The following is a 23,505-nucleotide window of genomic DNA, read 5'->3' as shown; positions in this document are numbered from 1 at the left end:
GGTGCTTGCTCCTGAGCCCAGCACTGTCCACGCTTGTGCAAGGGTAATCTATCTTGGACATTTTACTGAGTTGTGATATTTTGTTTAGCACGATTTCCTCTTTCATTACTTTGGTCTGGTCAGGATTAGAGTTATATTCCAAGAGCACAGCTCCTCCCGTATACTGAGCAGACAGACGGCTAGGGCCTGTGTTAGAGGAGGAGGAAAGAAAACCTCATCTGAAATACTTGCCACAAATAAGCCGTGAGGCAGTTAAGCCACGTGTGGCAGAGGGCGAGATGGTCGCCATTTAAATACAGGTAACCTCGTTGTTGGGAGAAGTGATTATTCTTCCTTGAGCTCTCAAAAATGCAGAAGAAAATAAAATGATCTGTTTGGACATGTTACTGATCGGCCTGCTAGAAGAGTTCTGGTGGCTACCACTGTCCTTGGAGCAATTCTCTGAGTCACAGGACCAGACTCCAAGTTGCAAGGGGGATTCCAAAGGCCAGTCTCCCGCAGGTAGCGGGAGGGCTACCTTCTGCAGAGACCCACAGGGATGGGTGCGAGGACCAAAGCCAGCTGCAAAGGTTGTCAGACTCTCCCCAAATTCACAGCCACGCCTGCAAAAACTACAACCAAGGTGGAGGGAAGGACTTACCTAAAATGCCCAATGATTTCACAAGTTTGAATGGATGGAAGACAGCTAAAATTTTTTTGTTTTTCTTTCCTCCCAGGGTTCTTGGGGTCAGAAAGGCACCAGAGGACACAGGGGAGAGGACGGAGACCCTGTAAGTTTTTGTGACTCATCCCCCCCCCACACACACATACACACACTTACTGATTGTGTTTTTTATAGAGAGCTTTATTTTTCTACAGGAGAGGTGGTTGCATTTTGTTTATATATTTTGGGGGGAAAATGAGTGGTTGCTTTTCTTTTCCTTTTTTCTTGTCTGATTCACAGGGCACTTGCTAAACCTATTTGGAGGGAAGGAGAGAGAGCCGGCTTTTCTACCTGTTTCCTGGCACGCTTTTATCAGTGGCGGGGAGCCGGGCATGCCCCTCTCTACCCCACGCAGTGCTCAGGACATGGAAAGGGAAGCAGGCAGAGCACCCCAAGGTGTGGGACCATGGTGACATGGTTCGCAGAGGTTTTCACATCTCAGTCTTTGACCCTAAAACCAGAATTCTCATTTGGCTCATCAGTCTAATGTTGAGAATGGACTTGGAGGAGCTGAAACCGCATGGGTTGCTCCATTGAGGGTGGGCAATGTTCAGAAAGCATCCAGCCTGCATCTCTGTCCCCTTAGAGTCAAGGCCAGCTCCTCATCTGGGAAGCAAGTTATGGTTAAAAGCACAGTCTCTGGATCGGACAGTCAAGGGCTGACCTAGATGTGAAACCGTAGCAAGAAACTGAACTTCTTGGCCTTCAGTCTCCTCATCTGTAAATGTTTAGAAAGTCCTCTAAGACCGTAGTTTACAAAATGAACACTTAGAGGAGTGCTGTAAGTCACCCCCCCTGTACCTGCAGAGAGGTCTTGGAGCCCACCCTGCTAGCATGGAGGGTCTTGGGTGTGGGGACTCGTGTCCTGCTGCTGCGTGGCTGTGAGCCCGTAGAGTCCAGTCAGTGGGAAGCCGGAGAGTGTAAGCACTTCTCAGCAACCTGTGGCCACAGGCCAGGCCTCCTACTTTGCTGGGAGTGATCCTCAGAATACAGAAAGCAAAACAGGGGAGAGGAAAATCATGTCTCTTCTCACCCACCAGGAAGGAGAGAATTAAGCTCATTGCTAAAAAGTTATTCATCCATACAGTAAACGTTTAGCACTGCTTTGCGCCCAGGTTTGGGTCAGGCATAAGGGACACAGTAGGGAAAGAGACAGTCGGGGGCTCTGCCCCCAAGGGGAACAACAGTGTTCTCCCTGAGACTCGCTGTACTCTAGCCTTTACCTGTATTTAAGTATTTCCTGGGAGGAGCAGGATTGGGGGGAGGTGCATACATCAGACCCTGAGTGTTCTTCCTACATGGCTGGTCAGATTTTGGGGATCTTTAACCTGGTGGGCCTTCCCAAGAGCACTGGCTTAGAGTAGTGTCACTTCCCATCAACTGCTTCTATCAGCTCCAGTCCCCTGGCACGGACTTGCTTCTGTACCAGAGCCATGCTGACTTCTCCAGGGCAGCACTGAGGTCCTAGACAAGAGGTCAGGGCCAGATGTCTTACCAGAGTGTTTGGAATGTGGCTGGCAAGTGGGGCGACTTCCGAACCCTTGGCTGTACTGTGTGATGAGGCCGTGAAGCGGCTGAGCTCACCCTACACCTTGGTGTGGTCTTGGATCTGAAAGGAAGCTCTGAGGTTGACAGGGAGAATGTTGGCATAGAGGGACAAAACAGAGCTAAATGAATGAATTGTGGGAGCATTTGCTTGTCTACAGCTCGGAGTGCCCACGCGCTCGAGCTTCACTCTCAAGAAGTAAACTGCTGGCAGCTTTTGGCAAAAGAATCACCTTGGATGCCTGTTTGGGTACCTCCTTTTAGGGAACACGAGGAGAAACTGGACTCCCAGGAGATAAAGGGATTACAGGATGTCCAGGGCAGTCGGGTCAAAAGGTAAGACTCTGTTGTAAATGTTATTTTAAATTCCCCACAACGCCCTCACCCTCTGTCCTTCATTCCTTCCCTCCCTCGTTTTCTGTCTTCATCTCCCCTCCCTCTTTTCCTGTCTCCAAGCACATGTTAGTGTGATCATCTGCAGCTTATTTCGATTAGTAATCTCAAGTAGTGTTGAGCATTAATTAAATTCTCTCTAGAACCTCTTTGTGGCTGTAGAGCCAAGAACAACTAAAGAAATACACAATCACTGTCTTGAAGGAGGTAGCCCCTTCCTGCTCCAACAGACTAGGGTGCACATTCTGTCTCTGATACGTCGTTGAGAGATGTTTACTCTTTTGCAGGGGGCCAGAGGATTTCCTGGAAACAAGGTACTGTCGTTTCTCCTCAAATTGCATGTCCCGTGATATGAGGTTCCGATAAGCATGAGCCAGAGATCTCGTTCCCTGATCGCTGCCCATGGTTGTCTCTCAGGGAGAAGAGGGAGAGGATGGGATTGACGGACTCGATGGGGAAGAGGTAAGCCATTTTTCTCCAAGGACCAGAAAATCAGCATGAGGCTGATATATACTTTTTAAAATGGGAATTGTTTTCCTTGTCTCCTTTTAGGGCTTTCATGGATTTCCTGGAAAAAAGGGAGAAAAAGGTGATCCAGGATCTCAGGTAACCCTTTTCAATATACCAGAGCAGGAGAACTTGGTGACAGAGACAGTCTTAATTGCCGCGTGTCAGTGGTGATTAGGGGTAAAACTGACAGCTGACTTAACTGCATAATGAGAGCCTATTAGCACTGAATAGGCGCTGCATCCAGTTTGGAGCAAGTGGGTGACTGTAATTTTCAAGAATTTCCAGCTAAAAATGTCAAGGCATGCAAGAATCCTCTACGGGCATGTTTTTCAGAAGTCTGAAAAGGACTGCTTCATCTGTCAGCAGCTTTCATGTTGTCTTTATTGCATCAGAAAAAAAAAAAGGCAAGAGAAAGAAACAAAATTATTTTGGTAGCCTTGGTACAGCAAGTCATTGTGAAACATTTTTAATTTTAAATTCATTTCAGTAATACTCATTAATTCATATGTGCTTACTTGGTTCCAAGCAGCTCTGCTTTTATATTCTGATAGTATTATTTATCAAATATTTTTGAATACCTGGGGCGTGCCAGGCATTGAGTTACACACCAAAGAATCAGAAATGAACCACACTGTCCTTGTCCTCAAGGATTCTACAGTGTAGTTGGGGAGACAGACACATCAACAGCTAATGGCTGTGCAGAATGGGAGTGGGACCATATTGCAGGCATCTACACGGGAGTCCAGAGAAGGCTCCTAACTCAGCAGGCAGGGAAGGAGTTCAGGAAATCTCCCTGGAGGAAATGGTCCCTGAGCTGAAGATGAATGGGCATTAGCAAGACGTGGAGGAAGGGCATTGCAGATAGAGGGCACCGCATAAGCAGACAAAGAGGCTTGGGGACACTGCAGTTGTTCTGCCTGGTGGGAGTATTACAGTAGGGGTAGGGAGAGGTCAGGTTTAAGAAGTGGTGGGAAGAGGCCAGGAAGGCATTGGTGAGCCATGCGGATGAGCTGAGCTTTTAACCATTAGGGAATAGGGAGCCTTTGAAAGATTTTAAGCAGGGGATCGCAACTGATTTGCACGTTAGAAATATTACTCGGCAGTAGTGTGGAGAATGTGTTGGAGTGAGAGATGAGAGGCGAAGCTGTGAGAATCAAGGTGAGAGGTGAGGAAGTCTTCAAGGAGAGCAATGACAGTGCGAACAGAAACAGAACACGTTAAGGACATGGCAGAGCCCGGACTGAAGTGAGCGCCTCAGGTGCAAAATTTAGGGAAGCCCTCATTATGCACAGAGTGAGTGCTTCCCTAGATTTTGCACCACAGGTGACTTGCTTATGTTATCCTAGTTCTGGCTTTGGGACAAGGAGCTCCAGGTCTAGGTGACTAGAAGAGAAAGACATTAGGAGTCAGTCCAAATGCCTGTAAAGATCCTGGCATGGGTAAGTTCGGTTGGAAGAAAATGAGTTTGAGGTAAGAATGGAACATTTCTGTAGAGGTTTCCAGTTGGTCATTTAATTATAGATGCTGGAAGTTGCTAGGCTGTCTGGGATATCTAATAGAGTACCCAGTAGCAATGTGTGAGCATTAAATTCAGATAAATTAAAGTGACAAATTCTGCTCTTTGGTTGCACTAGCCGCATGTCCTGTGCTCAGTAGCCCCATATGACTAGCAGCTACCGTATCAGTGCAGATCCAGAACGTTTCCATCACTGCCTAAAGTTCTGTTGGACGCCACTATGCTAGCCCGAGAGAATGCTTCTTATTTCTCAGCCTCACCACGGATCATCCCAGCCACTGGCCTAAAACTAGACTGAGTTCCGCTTGCGAAATCTGAGGGAACCTGGCTGGGATGGAAGCATGTGGATCATTTTATCTGATTGTTTTCCTCCCCTCCAAATACACACAACACTTGACATTTTAATATCATTATAAAACCCTCCTACAGGCTTCCTCAGAAACTCGTTTTATTTTCCCAGGGCAGCCCAGGTGCCAGAGGCCCCCCTGGGGAATATGGGGCGAAGGGCTTCCCAGGGGATCCTGTAAGTTACCAGAGCCCAGCTGGCTCTGAATTTCTTGTTCTCTTTTTCTTTCCCTTGTGTCTCCTGCTAATTTGCAGGCAAAGGCTTGTCCTGGGAGTGGGGGAAGGTAGGTTGACCAAGGCGTATTTGTTTGGGAAAAATCTGCATCTGATTTGTGCTGATTACATAAAAATTCAGAACTGAGAACTGAAGTTCCATCTTATTCATCCTGATGGTATGTTGAGACTTTTAAGTTCTTTTGGAGGGGAAATTCCCATAGTTTTGCTTATTGGGCTTCCAATCCTGCAGATTCCCTTCTGGTAGACATGATTACAGGGGCATCTTACTACGTGACTGAGGAAGTGGCATAAGCGGGTTTGGACAAGTGCGTCAGTGCAGCTGCCAACCCAGAGAAAGAAAATTCCCCGAGGCTTCGGCAGGCGCTCTATGATTCACCATTTAGCACTAAGACCCTTCAAACTTGGGGAACTGTTACTTTCATTTTTTCAAGAATCTATGAGTTTCAAATATGGAGAATTTTCTCACACCCCTCATCACTTAAACCAAGTTACATTAGTACTTGAAAATTGTACCATTTTACAAAAAAAAATCTGATATATTTTTATTCTGAAATACCTGTTTAAATCCTCCTCTAGGGCAATCGCGGACAGAACAATAACATCAAAGGACCAAAGGGCTCCAAAGGAGAACAAGGAAGACAAGTAATTGGATCTGTTTTACATATGAGTTGTTTAATTCTGTTACTGGGCTGAGGCTTTCATAAAGTCTAAATTAATTATTTAGTAAAATACGTAATCCACCTATAATTGAGCAAACACCCTTAAGTTCACATCAAAAAGGGTTTATGTCTGTAGTAGGTTACACCTCTATGCGCAAAGTTTTTATGATTCTGGCGGGTGATGTATAGGGAAACGGGGAGTCGCAATGCCTGCTGCTATGCCATTTTCCTCTTGAATGGATATATACCCAATAGTGTTAATAGGCAGACAGATTCTAGTAGGACTCTTTAGTTCTGCTGTTTTAATAGTGCTTGAGGTTTTGACACTGATGCCTTGGTGATTTATTTAGAATCTTTTGCTTTATGATCTTGGGGAACTATTGTATTTCTAGGGCAGAACTGGACGGAAAGGGACACAGGGCAGCCCTAGTTCCAGAGGAAGCAGGGTGAGTATTTTTGTGGACATTTATTTTCCCTCCTTACCACCTGGAGATGCCACAGAGGCATTCAGAATATTTGTTGCTGCAGAGTCAGCTGATCCGGAGCTGATACATTGGCACTATTGACATTTGGGGCCAGATAATTTGTTGTGAGGGGCTATCCTGTGCGTGAGAAAATATTTCACAGCCTCCCTGGTCTTCACCCACTAGATGCCCGTAGCACCTCCTCCCCCAGCCGTGACATCCAAGAATGTCTGCAGATGTTGCCAAATGTCAGTGGTAGATGGGGGAGGGTCAGGTGAGGGCAAAATCGCCCCTGTTTGAGAAGCACTGTGACACAATTTGCTTGTCCCTTTCTACTTCACAAAAGCTTTGAATGTCTTTGAAGGGAGTCAATGGGTTTAACATAAAAGCCCTCCTCCCGTAGCTTAGCATTTTTGAGCTTATATAAGAATAGTACAGACTGGGTAGATGCTCTTCCTATGTGACCAGGGGAAAGAAGAAACAAGATAAATTCTTCCCGAATGAACCCGACCACTGGCAATTAGCAGCAACCTTAAGATCCTAGTGTAACCGGATGCATCTCCTCATGTGATATCCAGCCTGAAACAATGATATTAGATTTTCCTTTCTTTTGAAGGAACAACCAAGAAATCTCTTTTTCTCTTTGTGGTCTACTAAAGTTAGAGATGATATTTATACCCCTTTATCACATGCTCAGTGTAGAGATCATAAAAAGAGAAAAATGTACAATGTCTTAGATGTAGCCCTGAATTTTGTTCCAGAGGGAATGGAAAATACTTGGCTTTCTTTTCTCTTACAATCTTGGAATCTTCTCATCACTTAGAAGGCTGTGGCTGATTGTCTTTCTCTCTGGGGTAGATAGTGGATAAATGTGTTTTAATTTTCTCTTGCCTTTGTTTATCTTGATTCATAGTTCTTAAGGGAAACGAGCTACAGTAGGATGGCTCAATCTTCCCAGTGCTTCTAGTAAATTCTTTGGGACTTTGCCCTCTTTTCCACACAAGAGAATTAAAATTAATCAGAGGAAGCAAGAGAGCAGAGAGATGAGCTAAATGCTATAAATTATAAAGCTAAATATGTATTTTTGTTGGTTTAAGGGAAAATACTTTTAGTTTGAAATAAACATCATTATCACTAGCAGGCATTGTTTTCAAGGCCATATTTATTTATTTTTTATTTTAAAATTTAACTTTATTTTGATTGTTGACACTATTACAGATTACTTTTTAAAAAGAGATGCTAGTGCTGGGGCAGGGGATGACAACTTGGAGGCACCAGCCGATTACTCTGAGCCAGCAATTTTCAACTGGTGTGCTGCAAGAATTTTTAAAACATGCAATGCCTACCTATTTAGTCAGGGCACTGACCTATTTTCCCTTAGATTGTCATATTAAAAATGACAACGGCCAACACAACAGTAGCCGTCTGGTGTGAGTGCTCTGTCTGGAACCATAAATATATAGGCCATATAATAGTGTCACATCTTATTGGTCACGTCACATAATAAGGTTGCATCTGATTGGTTAGTTCTTAGTACCAGAAATCCTTATATACAAGTATAGGCATCTGATGTTTTAAAAAGTCACTTTGGAGCAAGAAGGGTAGGTAATTGCTATTATTATTTTTTTGTACATCAGTCAAAATTATACTATATTTTGCCAGATGGGCAGAAAATACAATATGCAGGGTCCGGTAGAAGTAAGGCCTGCTTGATTGTGGTTACTAAGGTAATAATATGGGCTAATTTATAGTTTATATAAATTTATAATTTATACTAATTTATAGTTTTAATTTGAACATTTTGCCTAAAATGTCATGTGGTGTGCTTCAGTGTGATGTTGTTATGTACAGAATCACATGCTTGTGGTTTTGTAATAAAAGAGGGGTGTTACTTGTGCCAGACCCTGTATTTTTTTCGTCTTCCGCAGAACTTCAGTAATCGGTTTAGAGTGCCAGGAGACAAGGAAGGTTGAGAATCACTGCTCTCAGTCCCTCCAAGGACAGGAGGTCCTCCGCCTCCCTCCCCCATCTTCCTCCACTTCCCCACCCATCTACCTCCTCCTTGTAACCTCTTTTCTCCAGAGTCTGGGCTCCTAGCCACCCTGACAAAAGTTGATTGTGCAAATGCTCTGTGCCACGCAGGCTGTAAAGGGCAGGGTTGAGCTCAAGACTGCCTGACTCCCAGAGACATGCCCTAAACATTGGGCAACACTGTCTGAGCACTGAGCAAATGCTATCTCGTCCTTCCTTTTTAATGGAGACAGAATTGTGACATCACGCAAACAGTGGCCTCAACCTTTCTTTACTGTTTCTTCTTTGCTTTCATACGTCCAAGAGCTTTATTAATGAGTCACATCCAGGTACAAACAGCTGACAACTTAACAATAGGGAACTTCTCCCAAAGTGTATTTGCATGTTCAAAGCAAAGAGTACCAAAATAGAACCAGAGGCATGGAAACAAGTGACGGCCAGAGGGGAGGGGGCGGGTGATAATGATGGAAAGAAGGGGAAGGGACTAGACAAAGAACATGTATGAATGACCCATGGACATGGACAATGGTGTGGAGATTGACTGTGAGAATTAGGGGTGGGGTAGATGGACTGGGCAGAGGAGGGCAGAGGGGGAAAATTGGGACAACTGTAATAGAATAACAATAAAAAATAGAACTTGAGTGAATACAAAAAACAGAACAAAACAAAACAAAGAGTACCTGAATTAAGGGACACAACCTCAGTGGAGGAATTCTAATCATCAGCCAGCCTGGTGGAGGTGATATTTGATCAGATAGTTTATTCTATGGAACTTCAGAAGGTGGTCAGCCCTTTGAAATGACAATTTCCATGGCTACCTTTATGAATGAATGAATGAAAGAATGAATGGAAGAAATTTTTTAAAATATTGTTTTGCACCTAACGTAATCAGAGTTGTTTATTACAACAGGAAGTAAATTGATGGTTGAGATGTTCCATGGCTCTCTCAAAGAGGCAGGGGTGGTAGGTGGAGAGGGGAGGGGAGGGGAGGGGAGGTGGCAGACCTTATTATTGCTGTTCAGGAAAAATGAAGTTAGGAGCTGGGGCCTGAATCACCTCGCAGCTTGGCTACCCTCTGGAGAGCAGAAGGTGTGGCAAAGACAGCCACTAGGTGGAGAGCCTGAGCTGGCAACGTGAAATCGCTACTGGATAAACGCAGACTGATTTCAGCCTCAGAGATCAGCCCGACTTTTCTCAGATGAGCCTGGAGGTGCCATTTGGATGACCACATGATTAAACAGACCCCATCAGCCATTTCCTCCTTGTAGAATTCCACCGGAAGCACTGTATCTAACAACGTTTTTATTGTCCCCCAAGAGACGGGTGCAGGATGGAGAGATGGGCGTGGCCTGGATTGTTCTCACACAGGAAGCCTGTGATTAGCAGACAGTGCCTTGTGGGGTTTGCTGGAGAGGAAATGGAGAAGACCGGTTCTTCAGGATGGTTTGATTCTCCAAACAGCCTTCTGGATGATCATCAGAGGTTGTCAGACTAAAGCTGGGTCAATAAGGACTGTTAGATTGGTTTGCAATCAGTCCCCCAAATGTTAATTCATAATTAAGTGCCTCGTGTGAAATCTCGTCTTTGGAAAGTGCCCGAAGGAAGCCATGACTTTGAGCTGCTTGTTACTTATATGTCTATCGGAGAATGAGACAGGCTGATTTGCCTCTAAGGAACCTCCACCCAGGCACCCATACACGAACACTTTGTTTTTTCTCTTCCAGGGAAGAGAAGGCCAAAGTGGGCACTACGGTCCCCCTGTGAGTACCTTCTGTTTCCTCTTCTCTCTGGTAGTTGAGGCCAAGGAGATTCTCGCACGCAAATGCACTGGGAGTGAGCGAGCATTTGACAAAGATGTTGTAGGAAGTGTGAGCACTGGACGTGATCCCCACTGGCGGGGAACAGGGAGGGGGATCAGTTCAACGGCCAGGAACAGGATGGGTGTGATGTAAGGCTTTGCCTTCTTCACAGACACTTCATAGCAAAGAGGACCCGTGCAATCCCAAATGCCGTGCACGTGAGTGCTTTTTACTGGCACTGGGAATGCACTGCAATCGAGTAAAATTCTTTCCTAGAATAAGAGCCAGCGTTTGTGTACCGTCGTACTAGGTACTATAAAGAGAAGTTCTGTATGGGAATGTGTGGAGAAAACCTTTACACTGAAAACTCTCATTCATCAGGGGCAGCCGGGAGGCCCTGGACTTGCAGGTAGACCGGGAGCTGAAGGATTACAAGGCCCACAGGTGTGTTGGAATATTTCATAAATACTGATAAATAATGCTGAGTTCTTCTGATGGGAAGATGGCAACTCATTCTGTATAAAAAGAAATAACTAAGAAATCTGTGTTCTGCCCCCACGGTACATGCCCCACACGGAGCTCTCCATTTCCCGTCGTGGTGGGGGGTTTGCTCCAGCTAACCGACTCCTGTGTTTGCAGTTTGCTCCCAAAGGCAGGCTCTTGTGCCCACCTGGTGTTATGTCTGTGTGTTAGTAATAATGAATTGTTAAGACCTTAATATTGTATTAGCAACCAATATCAAGATCAACAAATTGGTTTTCCTTAACTGCTGTCCTGCAACCTGTCTCTCATGAAAGCAAGTTGGGAATTGGAAGCTGTTATTCAACTCACCTAAAGCTAACTCCGCAGGGGGTGACCGTGCTTTGTGTGAGCCGTTTGTATTTTTTCTGAGTCATATCATTAGCGAAATGGGCATCAAGTCAGGACGTGTCTATGTCTCTTCCATGTCAGAAGGGTGCTGGGGTCATTCTGAGAGAATGGCTTCGTAACATGGGGGCATTGAGTCACCGTATGGAGTCCACTTTAAGCCAGAACTTGTCTGGAAGGGCCTGTGGCGATGGGTCTATTCTAAGACCTTCCCAAGAGTTCATTTTTCTTCTAGAAAGTTCCAGATTATTAATGATAAACTGGAATTTGGGATTCTCTTGAGTGGTTCTGGGGTCCCTGAACCAAGCCACCAGGTAGCAGATCCTCTAAATAACCACGGAACCAATGTAGCTCCCTCCCCAGGCCTTGTGGGGAGAGGGGTGACTCTCCTCCGGCTGCTCCAGGGTCCTCTCATACTTAGGCAGGGAAGCAAGGCTGGCCCGCTCACTGGCTCCAACCGCCATTTGCACGGGGCAGGCAGGGAGGTTTTATAGCTGGTGCTTTCACAGTGAGAAACATTACCGGCGCCCCTGCTTTTCCTTCTGATAGACCCATATGAGAGCCATGCATTTGATGGCAAATGTGGCAGAAAATGTGCTTTAATTCCTCTGACGGGTCTCTACTAAAGTGTCCTTTTGTGCTAACTTGAAATAACTTTGCTTTCTATTTGACATGTTGAAAGCACTTTGGCCCAGGGAACCTGCCCCATGAAAGGAGCCATTTGACCATCGTTCGTGTCTTACTTCCTTCTTCCGTGGGTTTAGTTCCTCTCTTCAGTCTCTTTTCCATTTCTCCCTCTCAGAGAGGGATGAAGGTTTTACACGCGAGCTGGGAGTCCCTGTACTCCTGAGGCTGGGTGTCCCCTCAATTCCTTCCGAAGTAATGCTTCACCTGAGAGGTAGAAGGCTGCTCAAAGGGTCAGACCATAGCTTTTCCACGCTTTATCGTGGGCTGTTTCTCATTGACTTCCTTGCACTGTCTTTCTTTCCTTACTGCACAGGGGTTAAATGGAGTTCCCGGCAGGAAGGGAGAGAGAGGAGGCCAGGGGCACAAAGGACCTCAGGTGAGTGACTCAGAAACAACAGTCAGTTGTCTCCAATCTTTATTCTCTCCTTAGTTCGGAAACACCTTCACATATAGTTTATTCTGTATTATCTACATAGGGAGTATTTCATTTCTGAATTAACTCGGGGCAAATTTGGGACAAGTGTTTAGCATAGCTTGGAATCCTTGTGCATAGCTTAAGCATTCCCCTTTCTCCATCACTGGGATTTTACCCATTGTATCGGCCTGCAGAAAGCATCTGGAAGAGGACAAATCTTGCTGACTCGTGGACATTTCAAGATGTAATATGTTATTCTGGTGTTTCTAACTTTTAAAATTCTCTAGGCCATGCATATTTCCACTAACTGTAGATATTTGAAATTGCTTCTAAGAACATCCTTTACTACTCAAATTTATTTAATTCCCAAGTTCAACTTTGAATTCACCCTCTGAATCTATTTGGTTCTGAGTTCCTGACAATGAGTAATGAGTGTTTGGATGGTGAGGGATTCATATGACAAATGTTCTGAATCTGTTCAATTCCTCCGCTCAGCTGGTGAGAGTTCAGAAGGCTAGGGCTGCCCGTGCTTGCTCAGCTCTCTCCCGAGCACGTTTGTGAAAGGCACTTTTGTCCAATTTCGGGCTGGGAAACTGAAATGCATTCAACACACTGTTTCACGTGTGTGTGAGGGGCAATGCCCATGTGTGCAAATGACGGCACAGTATGTCATTCTAACAAAATCGGTCCCTTACAACAAATGTGCCACATTCAGAAACAATGTGTGTCGAGTCCAAGGTGCCTTTTCTGTCTCTCCTGAGGCCCCAAATGGTCAGTGTGTCCTTGCAAATGAGGACTTGTGGTTCTCCACCTGGACTGTAGCCTGAGCCATCTGGTTTCAGCCCCGATCTCTCTCTCCCCTGGGCGGCTGGGTTCCTTGTGAAGAAAGCAACAAGGAGTTGTTGGAAACGACAGGAAGAAAAGCAGAACTGACCTAATGGGCTTTCCAAGAAGTGCTGCAGCGCCAACATTTCCATCTTCCATTGTCTTTCAGGGTGCTCCTGGGCCCACGGGAGCTAAGGGGAGTGTCGGCAGACCCGGACCTTCGGGGAAAACGGTATGTGTTATTTTCGTAGACTTCCAGTACTGAGAGGAAAATTATCTCCATTTTTTTCTTGCTTTTCATGTTCATTCTTCACGTGTTTGAATCCAGGCACCATTAATCACCTATGAGTTTTCTGCTCATAGATTGATGGGATTTTAAACTTTTATTTATTAACTTATTTATTTCTGATTTTATTGGGGTGATACTGGTTAATAAGATTATCTAAGTGCCAAGTTTACAGTTCTGTAATACATCATCTGTATATTGTTTTGTGTGCTCACCAAGGTTTAGTCTCTTTCCATGACCATATATTTGACCCTTCCCCCTCTTCTCCCCTGGTAACAAACAAGCAAATGAAATAACTCATGGACACAGACAACAGTGTGGTGCTAATGCGTTCTTTTGCTCCCATTGAGAGGCAACTGCTTACCTCTCCATGAAGCTGCCCCATTTCACTAGGAGAGACACAGTGATCTCACTCATCAAAAAACAACTCTGAAAAATCTTTTTGGCATCCCGATTTCCTGAAGGCATGAGCGCACACTGTGGCAGAGTTGGGCCTAGGGTGGGGGGAGGGTCAGAACTCAAATCTACTTGTACAAGTAGTTCTCTGTTCACCTCACCCCGCCTCCTCTGAGGTGGCTCTGTCGGAGATTGTCCAAGAGCACACTTTTGGCCTGTTCAGAATCTCTCCAATCTGCTTGCAACCTCTCAGCAGTTCCCTCCCCCGAGTCAGCTGAGGGACCTGGAACCTGTGCGGGCACACAGCGGGCCTAGCTTGGAAGGGCCCGTGCTCGGTTGAATACTGTGCTGTCACCGTTTTAAAGTCTTAATATTTGAACAAGGGGCCTGTGCCTTCACTTTGCACAGAGCCTCACAAATTATGTAGCCAATCTTAACTTCCTCAGGACCCTTAGGAAAATCTCCAGAGTATAAAGTAGCCATTGTCTGTGTCAATGAGTTATTTCATTTGCTTGTTTGTTACCAGAGGAGAAGAGGGGGGAGGGGTCAAATATATTGTGATGGAAAGAGACTGAACCTTGGTGAGCACACAGAACAACATACAGATGGTGTATTATAGAATTGTAAACTTGACAGAGTACAAAGTTGCTGATGGACTCTATTTAACTCTGGGCTTCGTATCTCCTCTCCCTCCTGCTTGCCTGCCCCAGGCTTCTCATCAGTGCCTTCCCTCTACCTGGATATTCTCACTCGTCCCTCGGTCCTTCTTCCAGCTCATATGATTCATCCTTCAAGCCTCAGCATCCACACTCCTTTTCTCCAGCCTCCCAGCCTCCCAGCCCCACCCAATCTAATTCTAATTCCCCTTCCCTTTGCTGCCATAGCGCCCTGAACTTTATCACACAGCTTTAGAATCGTCTGTCTGCCTCTCTTTCCACCCAGGATCACACCTATCTTGTTCAATGGTTTATTTTCTACAACAATAAAAACAGGTGTTGGTTGGGAACGATTTTCCCTGGAGTAAATTTCCCACTGTTTACCTTCTCTTTCAGTGCTTCTGCAACACTGGGAAGCAGTCCTTGAATCCGGCTGATGTTTTCTGCTTGTTTAGGGGAAGACCATTATCTGTTTTCCACACCCCATCTCCTAATACACATTGAATCCTCACTGAGATCCCTGTCTTCCCTTCTAGTGGACAGAGCTAGGTTTGATTTTACCAGTCTAACACTCTTCTTGTCCCATTTGCTAGGGAGAACCTGGACTTCCTGGGGATCCTGGGCCAGTGGGGCAACCTGGACAGCGAGGAAAACAGGTATGAGGTTATAGGACCCTTACCCTTTCCCAGCTCCGAGGGCTCAGTTTGAGGCAAAGAGAAGGAGGCTGACAGTGTCTGGGGTAATGAAGGCATTTCAGCATCTCCTAGGAAGATGTGGGGCCATTTCTCCCACCCCCTGCAGCCGTCATTCTCTATCTGGTCTGTTAAAGTGAGGGCGAACACCAGAGGGAAAGGGGGCATGCAGAGGGGATAATGGATAAGCTAGAGCAGGCTGTTTCAGTATTTTAACAGTCAATATGGCCATATAGACACGTGTCAGTTGAAAAACAGCACCACCCATTTCTCCCCGCTGTTGCAATACTCTAGGGCGACAACAAGAAGAGGGGGATGGGGCCAAGAAGTGGGCATCTGTTCTAGAGGCTCTGGCTGGACGAGGGTCCCAGTCCCTGGAGCATCCCACATAGGAACAACTTTTTTATACCTTTTAGAAAGTAATGTTTATTACAATTTTTATGTAAGATATTATTAAAAAACTTCCCAAGCATAAAAGATGGGAAATGGGGAACAAAAAAATTACTTATAATCCCACCATTTTGAGATAGCTATCATTAATATCCTGTAGAGAGACCCCCAATCCCTTTTTATTCTATTAACAATGTATTAGGAGCATACTTCCATGCCATTACATTACCCCTCAACGTCACTTGTAATAACTTCAAAATATTCTACTGAATGTATGTACCTTAGTTCATTTGGCCAATCTCTTATTGGATATTTTGTTTGTTTTTAGTTTTTCACTGCCATAAACAGCAACAGAAATGAACATTCTTGTACCTAACCAAATTGTTTTGGAACAAAACTGTAATTCATTTCTACATAGAATTTTGAGACGCAGCCCAGCGGGGTCAAAGATTAGGTGCGCATCTAAATCAGGCTTGCCCTCTATTGCACAGTGCCCTTAGGGAATTCCAGTGATGTGTGCACCCGTGAGTTACACAGCAGCATGCTTGCCTCAGGGCACTCGTACCAACAATGGCTATTGTCACTTTCTTATTTTAATCTTTATCAATTTTATTGACAAAAAGCAGTATCTCATTACTGCTTCAAATTGCGTTTCTTTGATTACTAGTGAGTTTGATATTTTTCCATATGTCTATGGGCCATTTATAATTCCTTTTTGGAGAATTCCTCATCTCTGTCCTTTGGACCAGCTCCTAATTCTCCAGGCAAGTAACAGCCACTGACTCCCTAAGTCCTAAATGACCACCCCTGCAATGTTCACAGAGTGGAGCTGGCCAAAGAAGAAGCAGGAAGTGAGGAAAACCCAGCAACAAGCATGTTCCCAGAGTTCAAGGTCACCGATTAGGTCCCCTCTACCCAGAAGTCCCCAGTGCTTCTCTCCGAACATTATGACCTCCCCAGTATAGATTACAATTAATTTTCAGTTTTGAGAAATTGAAATGAACTGATGTGTTCACAGGGAGATTATGGCATCCCAGGCTATGGTCATATGGGACGGAAAGGAGTAAAGGTAAGTATGAAAAACAATTATTTCTTTAATGGATGAATCAAACCTAAATAATATGAGAAAAAATGATCATACTATAGAAGTGTTGTGTTGATTCATTTATGTTTTCTGCTGAAAATTACAGGGCCCAAGAGGATTACCTGGAGAGATGGGGGAAAAGGTATTATGCACATGACCTTCTTTTGAAATTACCGTGATCTTAACCTTTTATTTGAGAGTTTAGATACGCTTGTAGACCTCAAGGAAGCAAACGCAAAGCAGGACAGTTGTTTCACACGAGCTGCATGAAAAAAAGACCACGCTTCACTCTATGAATCTTTACATTGGAAAGATTGTCCTGTTCTTCATTGCGTGATGTCACTTGTCTTCAAGTGACTCTAACTCTAGGTGTCCCCTCAAGTGTAGTCCTTTGTCCTCTCCTTGACTGCTCTGCCTCGGTGATCTCATTCAGAGCTTTTGGCTTCAGCTCTTGTTATTTGTCCTTCAGTTTTGTGGCCTTTATTTCTTCTCGCGGGAAAGATGACAGTGTTCTTCTCGGTGGTCTCCTACCTCCCACTTCTTCCTGCTTCAGTTAATCCTAAACACTACTGTCACTTGACTTTCCCCCTGACAGCATAGCCTTAGTTGTGTTACCCTTCTGATCAAACATCTTCCAGAATTCCTCATCACCTGGCAGCTTGAAACCCACCTCCATGCTGTAGAACCAGATACACCTGCCATTTCAACCAGAGGAGATCGTGTTATGTCTGTTTTATACACTGAAAGTGTGCGACCAAGTTTTCTTTTTTTAAAAAAGTATCCTGTCTAGAAGAGTGTCCTCCACATTTTTAATGTGATACTCAAATTGAAACTTAAAATATAGATTTAAAAGGTGTCTAATTAAGGAGATCAAATCAACTATAGGAAAAAAGACAATGTTTAAATCCTTTTAAAAGTGCTTTGAATTGGTAAATTACCAAAAGAGATTTTTTCCTTAGGTGGAGAAGGGTAATAACTATTAGGACACGGGTTCGCATTATAAAGGACCAATTTTCTACTATACAGATAAAGGGAGAAAAACAGCGTATGTCAATGTAGGGTTAAATGTGAAATCAACATATTGATAAACAAATGCCAAAATTAGCCCTACCAACATCAGAAGAAATTTTTTTAACCTTCAATTTTTTTCAGAAATACTGTATAAATTTAGGAAGTAATTCACTAGTTAATATTTTATGTAGTCAATGTTCTATATGCCTTCTCTGATTTTCAAGCATTTTTCTTAGATATTTTTGTTAGATAGCAATTATACACATTTATAAATAAATTTAGGACATTTAAAATAGTTTATGGAATATCTATGTATATCAATGACTTAGTTCCAAGTGATAGGAGAAGATAACTTTTAGTGTTCAATATCTGGTATAGTTATAAAATCAATTAGATTTTGAGTTAGAGAGAAATATTTTTATTCGTTCTTAGCAAATATTTAACATTTGGTTGAAGATTGATTTCTTACATCTGAATCCTCAGGGTGAAACTGGCAATCCTGGAATTCCTGGGGCACCTGGACCCAAAGGATTTCGGGGACTAAGAGTAAGTGACGTGTAATTCCAGGAATAAAACATGTTTCTTTGAAAGACCATGGCTTTTCTGTTGCAATAATAAATGTGAGTTATTGTTCCATCCCAAGGACATCTGAAATGTCACTTCCTAGCTCTGTGATCTTCAACACACCTTTTCAGGGTCTTTATTTCTACAACTGGAAAGTTGAACTTAATGACACAAAAGGTCATTTTCAGCTCTACAAGCCTGTGGTTCCATGACTCTGAACTATTATAGAGATTTACAGATGGGTAACTGGCCGTTCCAAGGGTTGTCAGTGTCTTCCGGTCTTTTTCTAAGGCACTTGTGACAGATCCTGTGAATGGAAATGAAGCTGACATCTTTCCGCTGTGTCCCTGCGGGTTTTCTGACAGTCCCACTACCCACCACCAAGGTCATCTGGGGTAGTCATTGAAATGACTTAAAAGGAAGGCGGTTGAGATCTTCTAATTAGTGAAGTGCAGAGCAGAATGTTATGTTTATTTTAAAACGAAATGCTGAGACAAACGTCCTTTCACTTTAAACTTTGAGCGGAATAGCTGTGTCATTATCGGCGTGAAAGAGTTGCAATTCAACATATACTTTCCGTCTGGCTGCATATATTTCATTAGCACCCATATCCACCACCTCAGATATGGGATTGACATGGGCCTCCCAGGCCCTCTTACGTATGTGGGCAGTGATATTTTGTATTTGACCCTTTGCAGTTAGTTGGGAGGGGTTTTTTTTAATTAAATATCTGTGTGCCCTAGTATATTGGCTTTCTCTCTCTCTCTCTTTCCTTCCTTCCTTCCTTCCTTCCTTCCTTCCTTCCTTCCTTCCTTCCTTCCTTCCTTCCTTCTTTCTTTCTTTCTTTCTTTCTCTCTCTCTCTCTCTCTCTCTCTCTCTCCCCCTCTCTCTCTCTCTCCCTCCCTCCCTCTCTCTCTCTCTCTCTCTCTCTTTCTTTCTTCCTTTCCACTAGTCCTACCTTATAACTACTCTAGATTTAAATGCACAGCCAGTGCCAGAGCTAAGTGTGTCACTAAATGAAGAGGCTCAGGGGGAAACGGACGTTTCCCAGTGATTAAGATGGCTATTTATATTGCGAGTAAGGAACTGACTTGCATTAATAGTTCCTTTCTTTAAAAAATATTTTTTTAATTGTAAAGTCTCATTGAAACAGTGGCAGCCCCGTGGCTCGACGATGTGGAAAGTAACCCATATTTCTGTCTGCAGCCCACTGCAGGTTTGAGAGGTGTAAAGGGATCTCGAGGACCTCATGGACCCCCTGGACAGAGAGTAAGTATATCCGTGTGAACTAAGTCCCATATGTTATACTGGTTTGTAGGATGTTCAATGGAATGGGCACGGAATTTAAAATCAGAAGCACTGGATTCAAGTCCAGATTCTGCTTCCTACTGGCTGTGTGCCCTTGGGCCAGTCACCCAGTCGCTCAGGTTAGCTCTAAAGTGGAGATGACGGATTCTGCGATAACGATCTCAAAAGGTAGCTGAGGGGATCACATTCTCACAAGTGAGCACTCTTTTTAAACTGTCAAGTTCATTCCAAATATTAGTTCTTACTGTTATTTTTTTACTGAAGTTTAAAAAATAGGGATGGAATTGCGTAAAAGTATCCTGGCAAAATTCCATCATGCTGGGCAAGTTGATAGAATTTCCCCAAACCATTAATATTGCCTTCCTATCCTCAAAATTTGAACCCGAGAGATATTTGGAAATATAACTGCAGCTTCCACTATGATTCCATGATAAGAGAAATGTCACCCCTGGAAGCATTCCTGGGCAGTCAGGCCCATCTCCCTCTGAGGAAATGCCCATCTCTCTGTATTAGTCTCTCTCATGTTATTGTGATGACTTATTTACATGCTCTCTTTCCCCTACCGAGCACTGTCAGGTAAGAACTACATGTCCTTGGCCCCTGTTGTATGTGGGAGGCTCAGGCGGCCTTGTGTGAGGAGTGGAGAAACTGCTCACCTTGGTTTGTGCTTTGTGAGTGTGTTCTGACTCCCTGAGGGAGTCCTCTAACTTGGGACTTTATACGGGAAACAAAAAACGTGGGGGGTCGTGGAAGACTGAATTCATAGTAGAAGGAGAATCGATTAGCTATAATGGATATTCTGAGACAATCTTTTCTTTCTCTTGTGTTAACTGGTAAATATTCTTAGTCATGTGGGTGGGAATCTAGTCCGTGAGCCAGTCCCCAGTCTGGACTTATCCTTGTCCAGATTCTGGAGCTCTCATATTTTCGGGGGGATCCCATATTTTCCTGGTCTTGTACTTGACCCCGCTGATCTGATAGAATGTGCCTTCTTTGTCTCAGGCCCTTGATCCGCAGCTTCTGCTTAAAAACTTGCTCAAAGTTACAGTGAAGTCCTTTAGAACATACTCTTTGTAGTTCCTATCCTCTGTACATTCTCGGCTGCCCGTCCTATTTATTGGCCAGAAGCTGTCCCTCTCTCTGTTTGTGTGGCTGTGCATTCTTTTCTGGTTTCCCCCCTCAGTTGTAAAGGGAAGGACATGAGTCAGCATCATTTAGTGAGAGGCATCATTGCCCGATTTGGGTCAGGAAGAGAATATTCTCCCATGGGTAGACTCGTGGATGCCACAACTGTTCTGGGTGACACCAGCAGCGTAGAGTGGGGTGCTTTGGCATTCAGCAGACACGTCACTGATTATCGGGTGCATGGATGGACAGATGACCCAGGTGACATTTAGAACAAAGATTCGTGCGCTCATGTTCGTGGTTGAGTGGCTGGGGAGCCGGTGCAGTTGCACGAGTATGAGCTTGCAATAGCGTTTTCTGGAGCCAGCATTCTAGCATTCCCCAGTTGCCCAAAGGGAACCATGTCAGCAATTTATGAAGAACCAGCTGCCAAGGCAAAACCCGATCCTGACACAAGGGAGGAAGAAAGAAGGGGAAAAGGGAAAAGCTGACTCTGTCAGGAAAGGCCGGCCTTTTCTCTGGAACCTTCTCGAGTCATCTCACTAATGGCCATATTTTGCTGTGTATCATGCTCACTTTTTTGCCCAAATTTTTGAGGGAAGAATAAGGATGCCCATTATACATGGGTAGTACCTGAAGTACCTTGTATCTGTTCTTGTGTTTTGTAATTATTTGTTACGTAAAATTTCTCATACTGTGATATGTCCAAAACCAAATGCTAAAGTTCCTTTATAATACAAAAAACAAGTATCTAAATCAAAGTAAATATTGAAGTTAAAAAACAAAAACAAAAGGTTTTTTTCCCGAAAGTTTGGGCCAAAAATGTGGGTGCGCAGTATACACAGGAGCACATTATACACGGCAAAACACGGTACCTGTACTCCTTTTCCTTACAGCCTCTGAGCATTTGTGAGCTTAGCGTGTCTGCTCTTCTTTTGTGTAATGCTTCTTTTTCCTACGCAGTTGTCTTTGGTTCTTCCGCATCTGTAGAGGCTGTAGGCTGCTGCTTGCATTGGAAACTCCTTGATTGGTCATAAACCTGTACCTCGGAGTTCTCAGTAAATCCCTCTCCTGCCTGCCATGCTTTGGGAAGGCTGCCGTTTACAATTTCAAGTTACCTAGTGAGAAGTGCCTTCTAAGTGTTATATCTTTAGTACAAATATCTTTAAGAAATAAGATAATTCAGTTTACTGTGGGCAGACTTTAGCTTTATTGATCTAACACCGAAACAAAAAAACTTGACACTTCGAAATGGGGGAAAGGGCGTTGTAATCCACCAGATCAGGAAATACGTCATCGCTCGCTGCCAGCTGTGCTTTCGAGAAAGAAGGTCTTCCATCACCATGTATTTGTCCCCATTTACCCTCTCTGCCCCCCATCCCCTTTCCCTCTGGTAGCTGTTGGCTGTGCCTGTGAGTTTTTGTTGGTTTGTCTGGTCTGTTCGTTTGTTGCTCTCAGTTTGATATCCCATCTGCGAGTGAAGGCACATGGTTCCTGACTATGTTTTATCTGACTTATTTCACTTGGCATGGTGTTTGCAAGATCTCTCCTTGTCGCAAATGGCAGCATTTCATCTTTTCTATGGCTGAGTAGTATTCCATTGTATATACGCACCACATTTCTGTATCCAGTCATCTATCAAAGGACGCGGGTTGTTTCCATATCTTGGCCACTGTGGATAATACATGTTGCAAACATTCGTACTCCACTATTTTGGAAACTTCCCCCAAATAACCAACTTAGGGTTATTCAAATTCAGATATTTCCGTCTTTCTGAAATAAAATAAGCACATGCAAATACATCACTTTTAACTTAAAAAAAAGAATGAAGACTTTTTCCCCTCTGCTTTTGTTTTGATGTTAAAGACTCCAGTTCATATACCAATAACCTTCTCTGGTTTTGTTTTTCTAGGGCCCTAAAGGCATGGCAGGGACGCCTATATATTCTGTATGTATCTCCTTATTCACAAAGAAAGCCCACCCAGTCCGCCGGAAAATAAATATGGCCACTCGGAGGTCACTGTGCTCACTCTTCTATTCTCTTTTTTTATTTATAGCAATGTGATCTGATCCAGTTCATGCGGGACCACAGTCGTGAGTATCTGTGCGCCGGGGAAGGAGAGCATCAGTGATTGGTGAGGGCGCTTAGGGTGAAGGCGATGTGGGCGCGCAGGATCAGTGGGCTGAATTCGCTGGTGGAGAAGGCAGACGTCTTCTGCCACAGGCTTGTCGTGAGAGCCTGCTGTGGGAACAGCTCCCATCAACGGTGGGAGATAAAGGGAGATCAGTAATGGCACGTACTTTAACTTAGCTCATGAGGTGCAATTCATATAGGAGAGAAAACATGCCTATGGGAAGCAAGCAGAAACCAACTCAAATGGTGTGTGGATGAGCTCACATTCATATAACAGTTAATTACAAAGTTATAACTGAGAGAAAGTTGTAACTGGTATTAAAGGAATGAACATGGGACTTTGGGGTTAGTTGGTTAGTTACTTAGTTAATGAAAGCTCCCTGGATGGGAGTAATTGAATCCCCACTATGAGGATGTGATGGGCACTGGCAAGACAATAGTTTCAGCGTAGGAAAAAAGCAGAAGTCAACAAATAGAGGGGTCGTCTTTGGTTATGAAAGAAGGAAATAAGGTAGAAAACACCCAGTAATCTCATTTCTGAAAATTTATCCAAAGGAAATAAAGCAGAACAAGGAAAAAATTATAGGTATAGATGAATGTTGGAATATTCATTAGAGCAAAATAACTGTACACTTAGACTCTACGCTTACAGCATAATCACATTATGGGGCATTATATTCTGGGAAAATAGTAAGCAGATATGTTTTTTATGAAGACAATCAGAATATGAAAAATATTGCCATTACAAAGTATAAAATTAAGTTGGATCCTCATTTTTCCATATAGGCGAGAATATATATATATATATATATATATATATATATATATATATACACACACACACACACACACACACACACACA

General features: G+C 43.9%; 1 protein-coding gene across 1 annotated transcript in view; it reads left to right on the top strand.

Annotated features, from left to right (window-relative positions):
• Positions 1-23,505, top strand: part of COL6A5 (collagen type VI alpha 5 chain) — an 89,237-nt gene that overhangs the window by 29,752 nt on the left and 35,980 nt on the right. Inside the window, exons 13-31 of the mRNA XM_053930345.1 lie at positions 717-770; positions 2,513-2,584; positions 2,929-2,955; positions 3,059-3,103; positions 3,194-3,247; positions 5,128-5,190; positions 5,826-5,891; positions 6,301-6,354; positions 10,128-10,163; positions 10,584-10,646; positions 12,070-12,132; positions 13,166-13,228; positions 14,928-14,990; positions 16,435-16,485; positions 16,607-16,642; positions 17,995-18,057; positions 19,282-19,344; positions 22,421-22,456; positions 22,566-22,602. Coding sequence (XP_053786320.1) covers positions 717-770; positions 2,513-2,584; positions 2,929-2,955; positions 3,059-3,103; positions 3,194-3,247; positions 5,128-5,190; positions 5,826-5,891; positions 6,301-6,354; positions 10,128-10,163; positions 10,584-10,646; positions 12,070-12,132; positions 13,166-13,228; positions 14,928-14,990; positions 16,435-16,485; positions 16,607-16,642; positions 17,995-18,057; positions 19,282-19,344; positions 22,421-22,456; positions 22,566-22,602 — 1,009 coding nt within the window. The remainder of the gene's footprint in view (positions 1-716; positions 771-2,512; positions 2,585-2,928; positions 2,956-3,058; positions 3,104-3,193; positions 3,248-5,127; positions 5,191-5,825; positions 5,892-6,300; positions 6,355-10,127; positions 10,164-10,583; positions 10,647-12,069; positions 12,133-13,165; positions 13,229-14,927; positions 14,991-16,434; positions 16,486-16,606; positions 16,643-17,994; positions 18,058-19,281; positions 19,345-22,420; positions 22,457-22,565; positions 22,603-23,505) is intronic.

Source organism: Desmodus rotundus, chromosome 8, assembly GCF_022682495.2.
Source record: "Desmodus rotundus isolate HL8 chromosome 8, HLdesRot8A.1, whole genome shotgun sequence".
Classification (NCBI taxonomy): domain Eukaryota; kingdom Metazoa; phylum Chordata; class Mammalia; order Chiroptera; family Phyllostomidae; genus Desmodus; species Desmodus rotundus.
The sequence above is the reverse complement of the archived record's forward strand: the minus strand, read 5'-3'. Positions and strand labels throughout refer to the sequence as shown.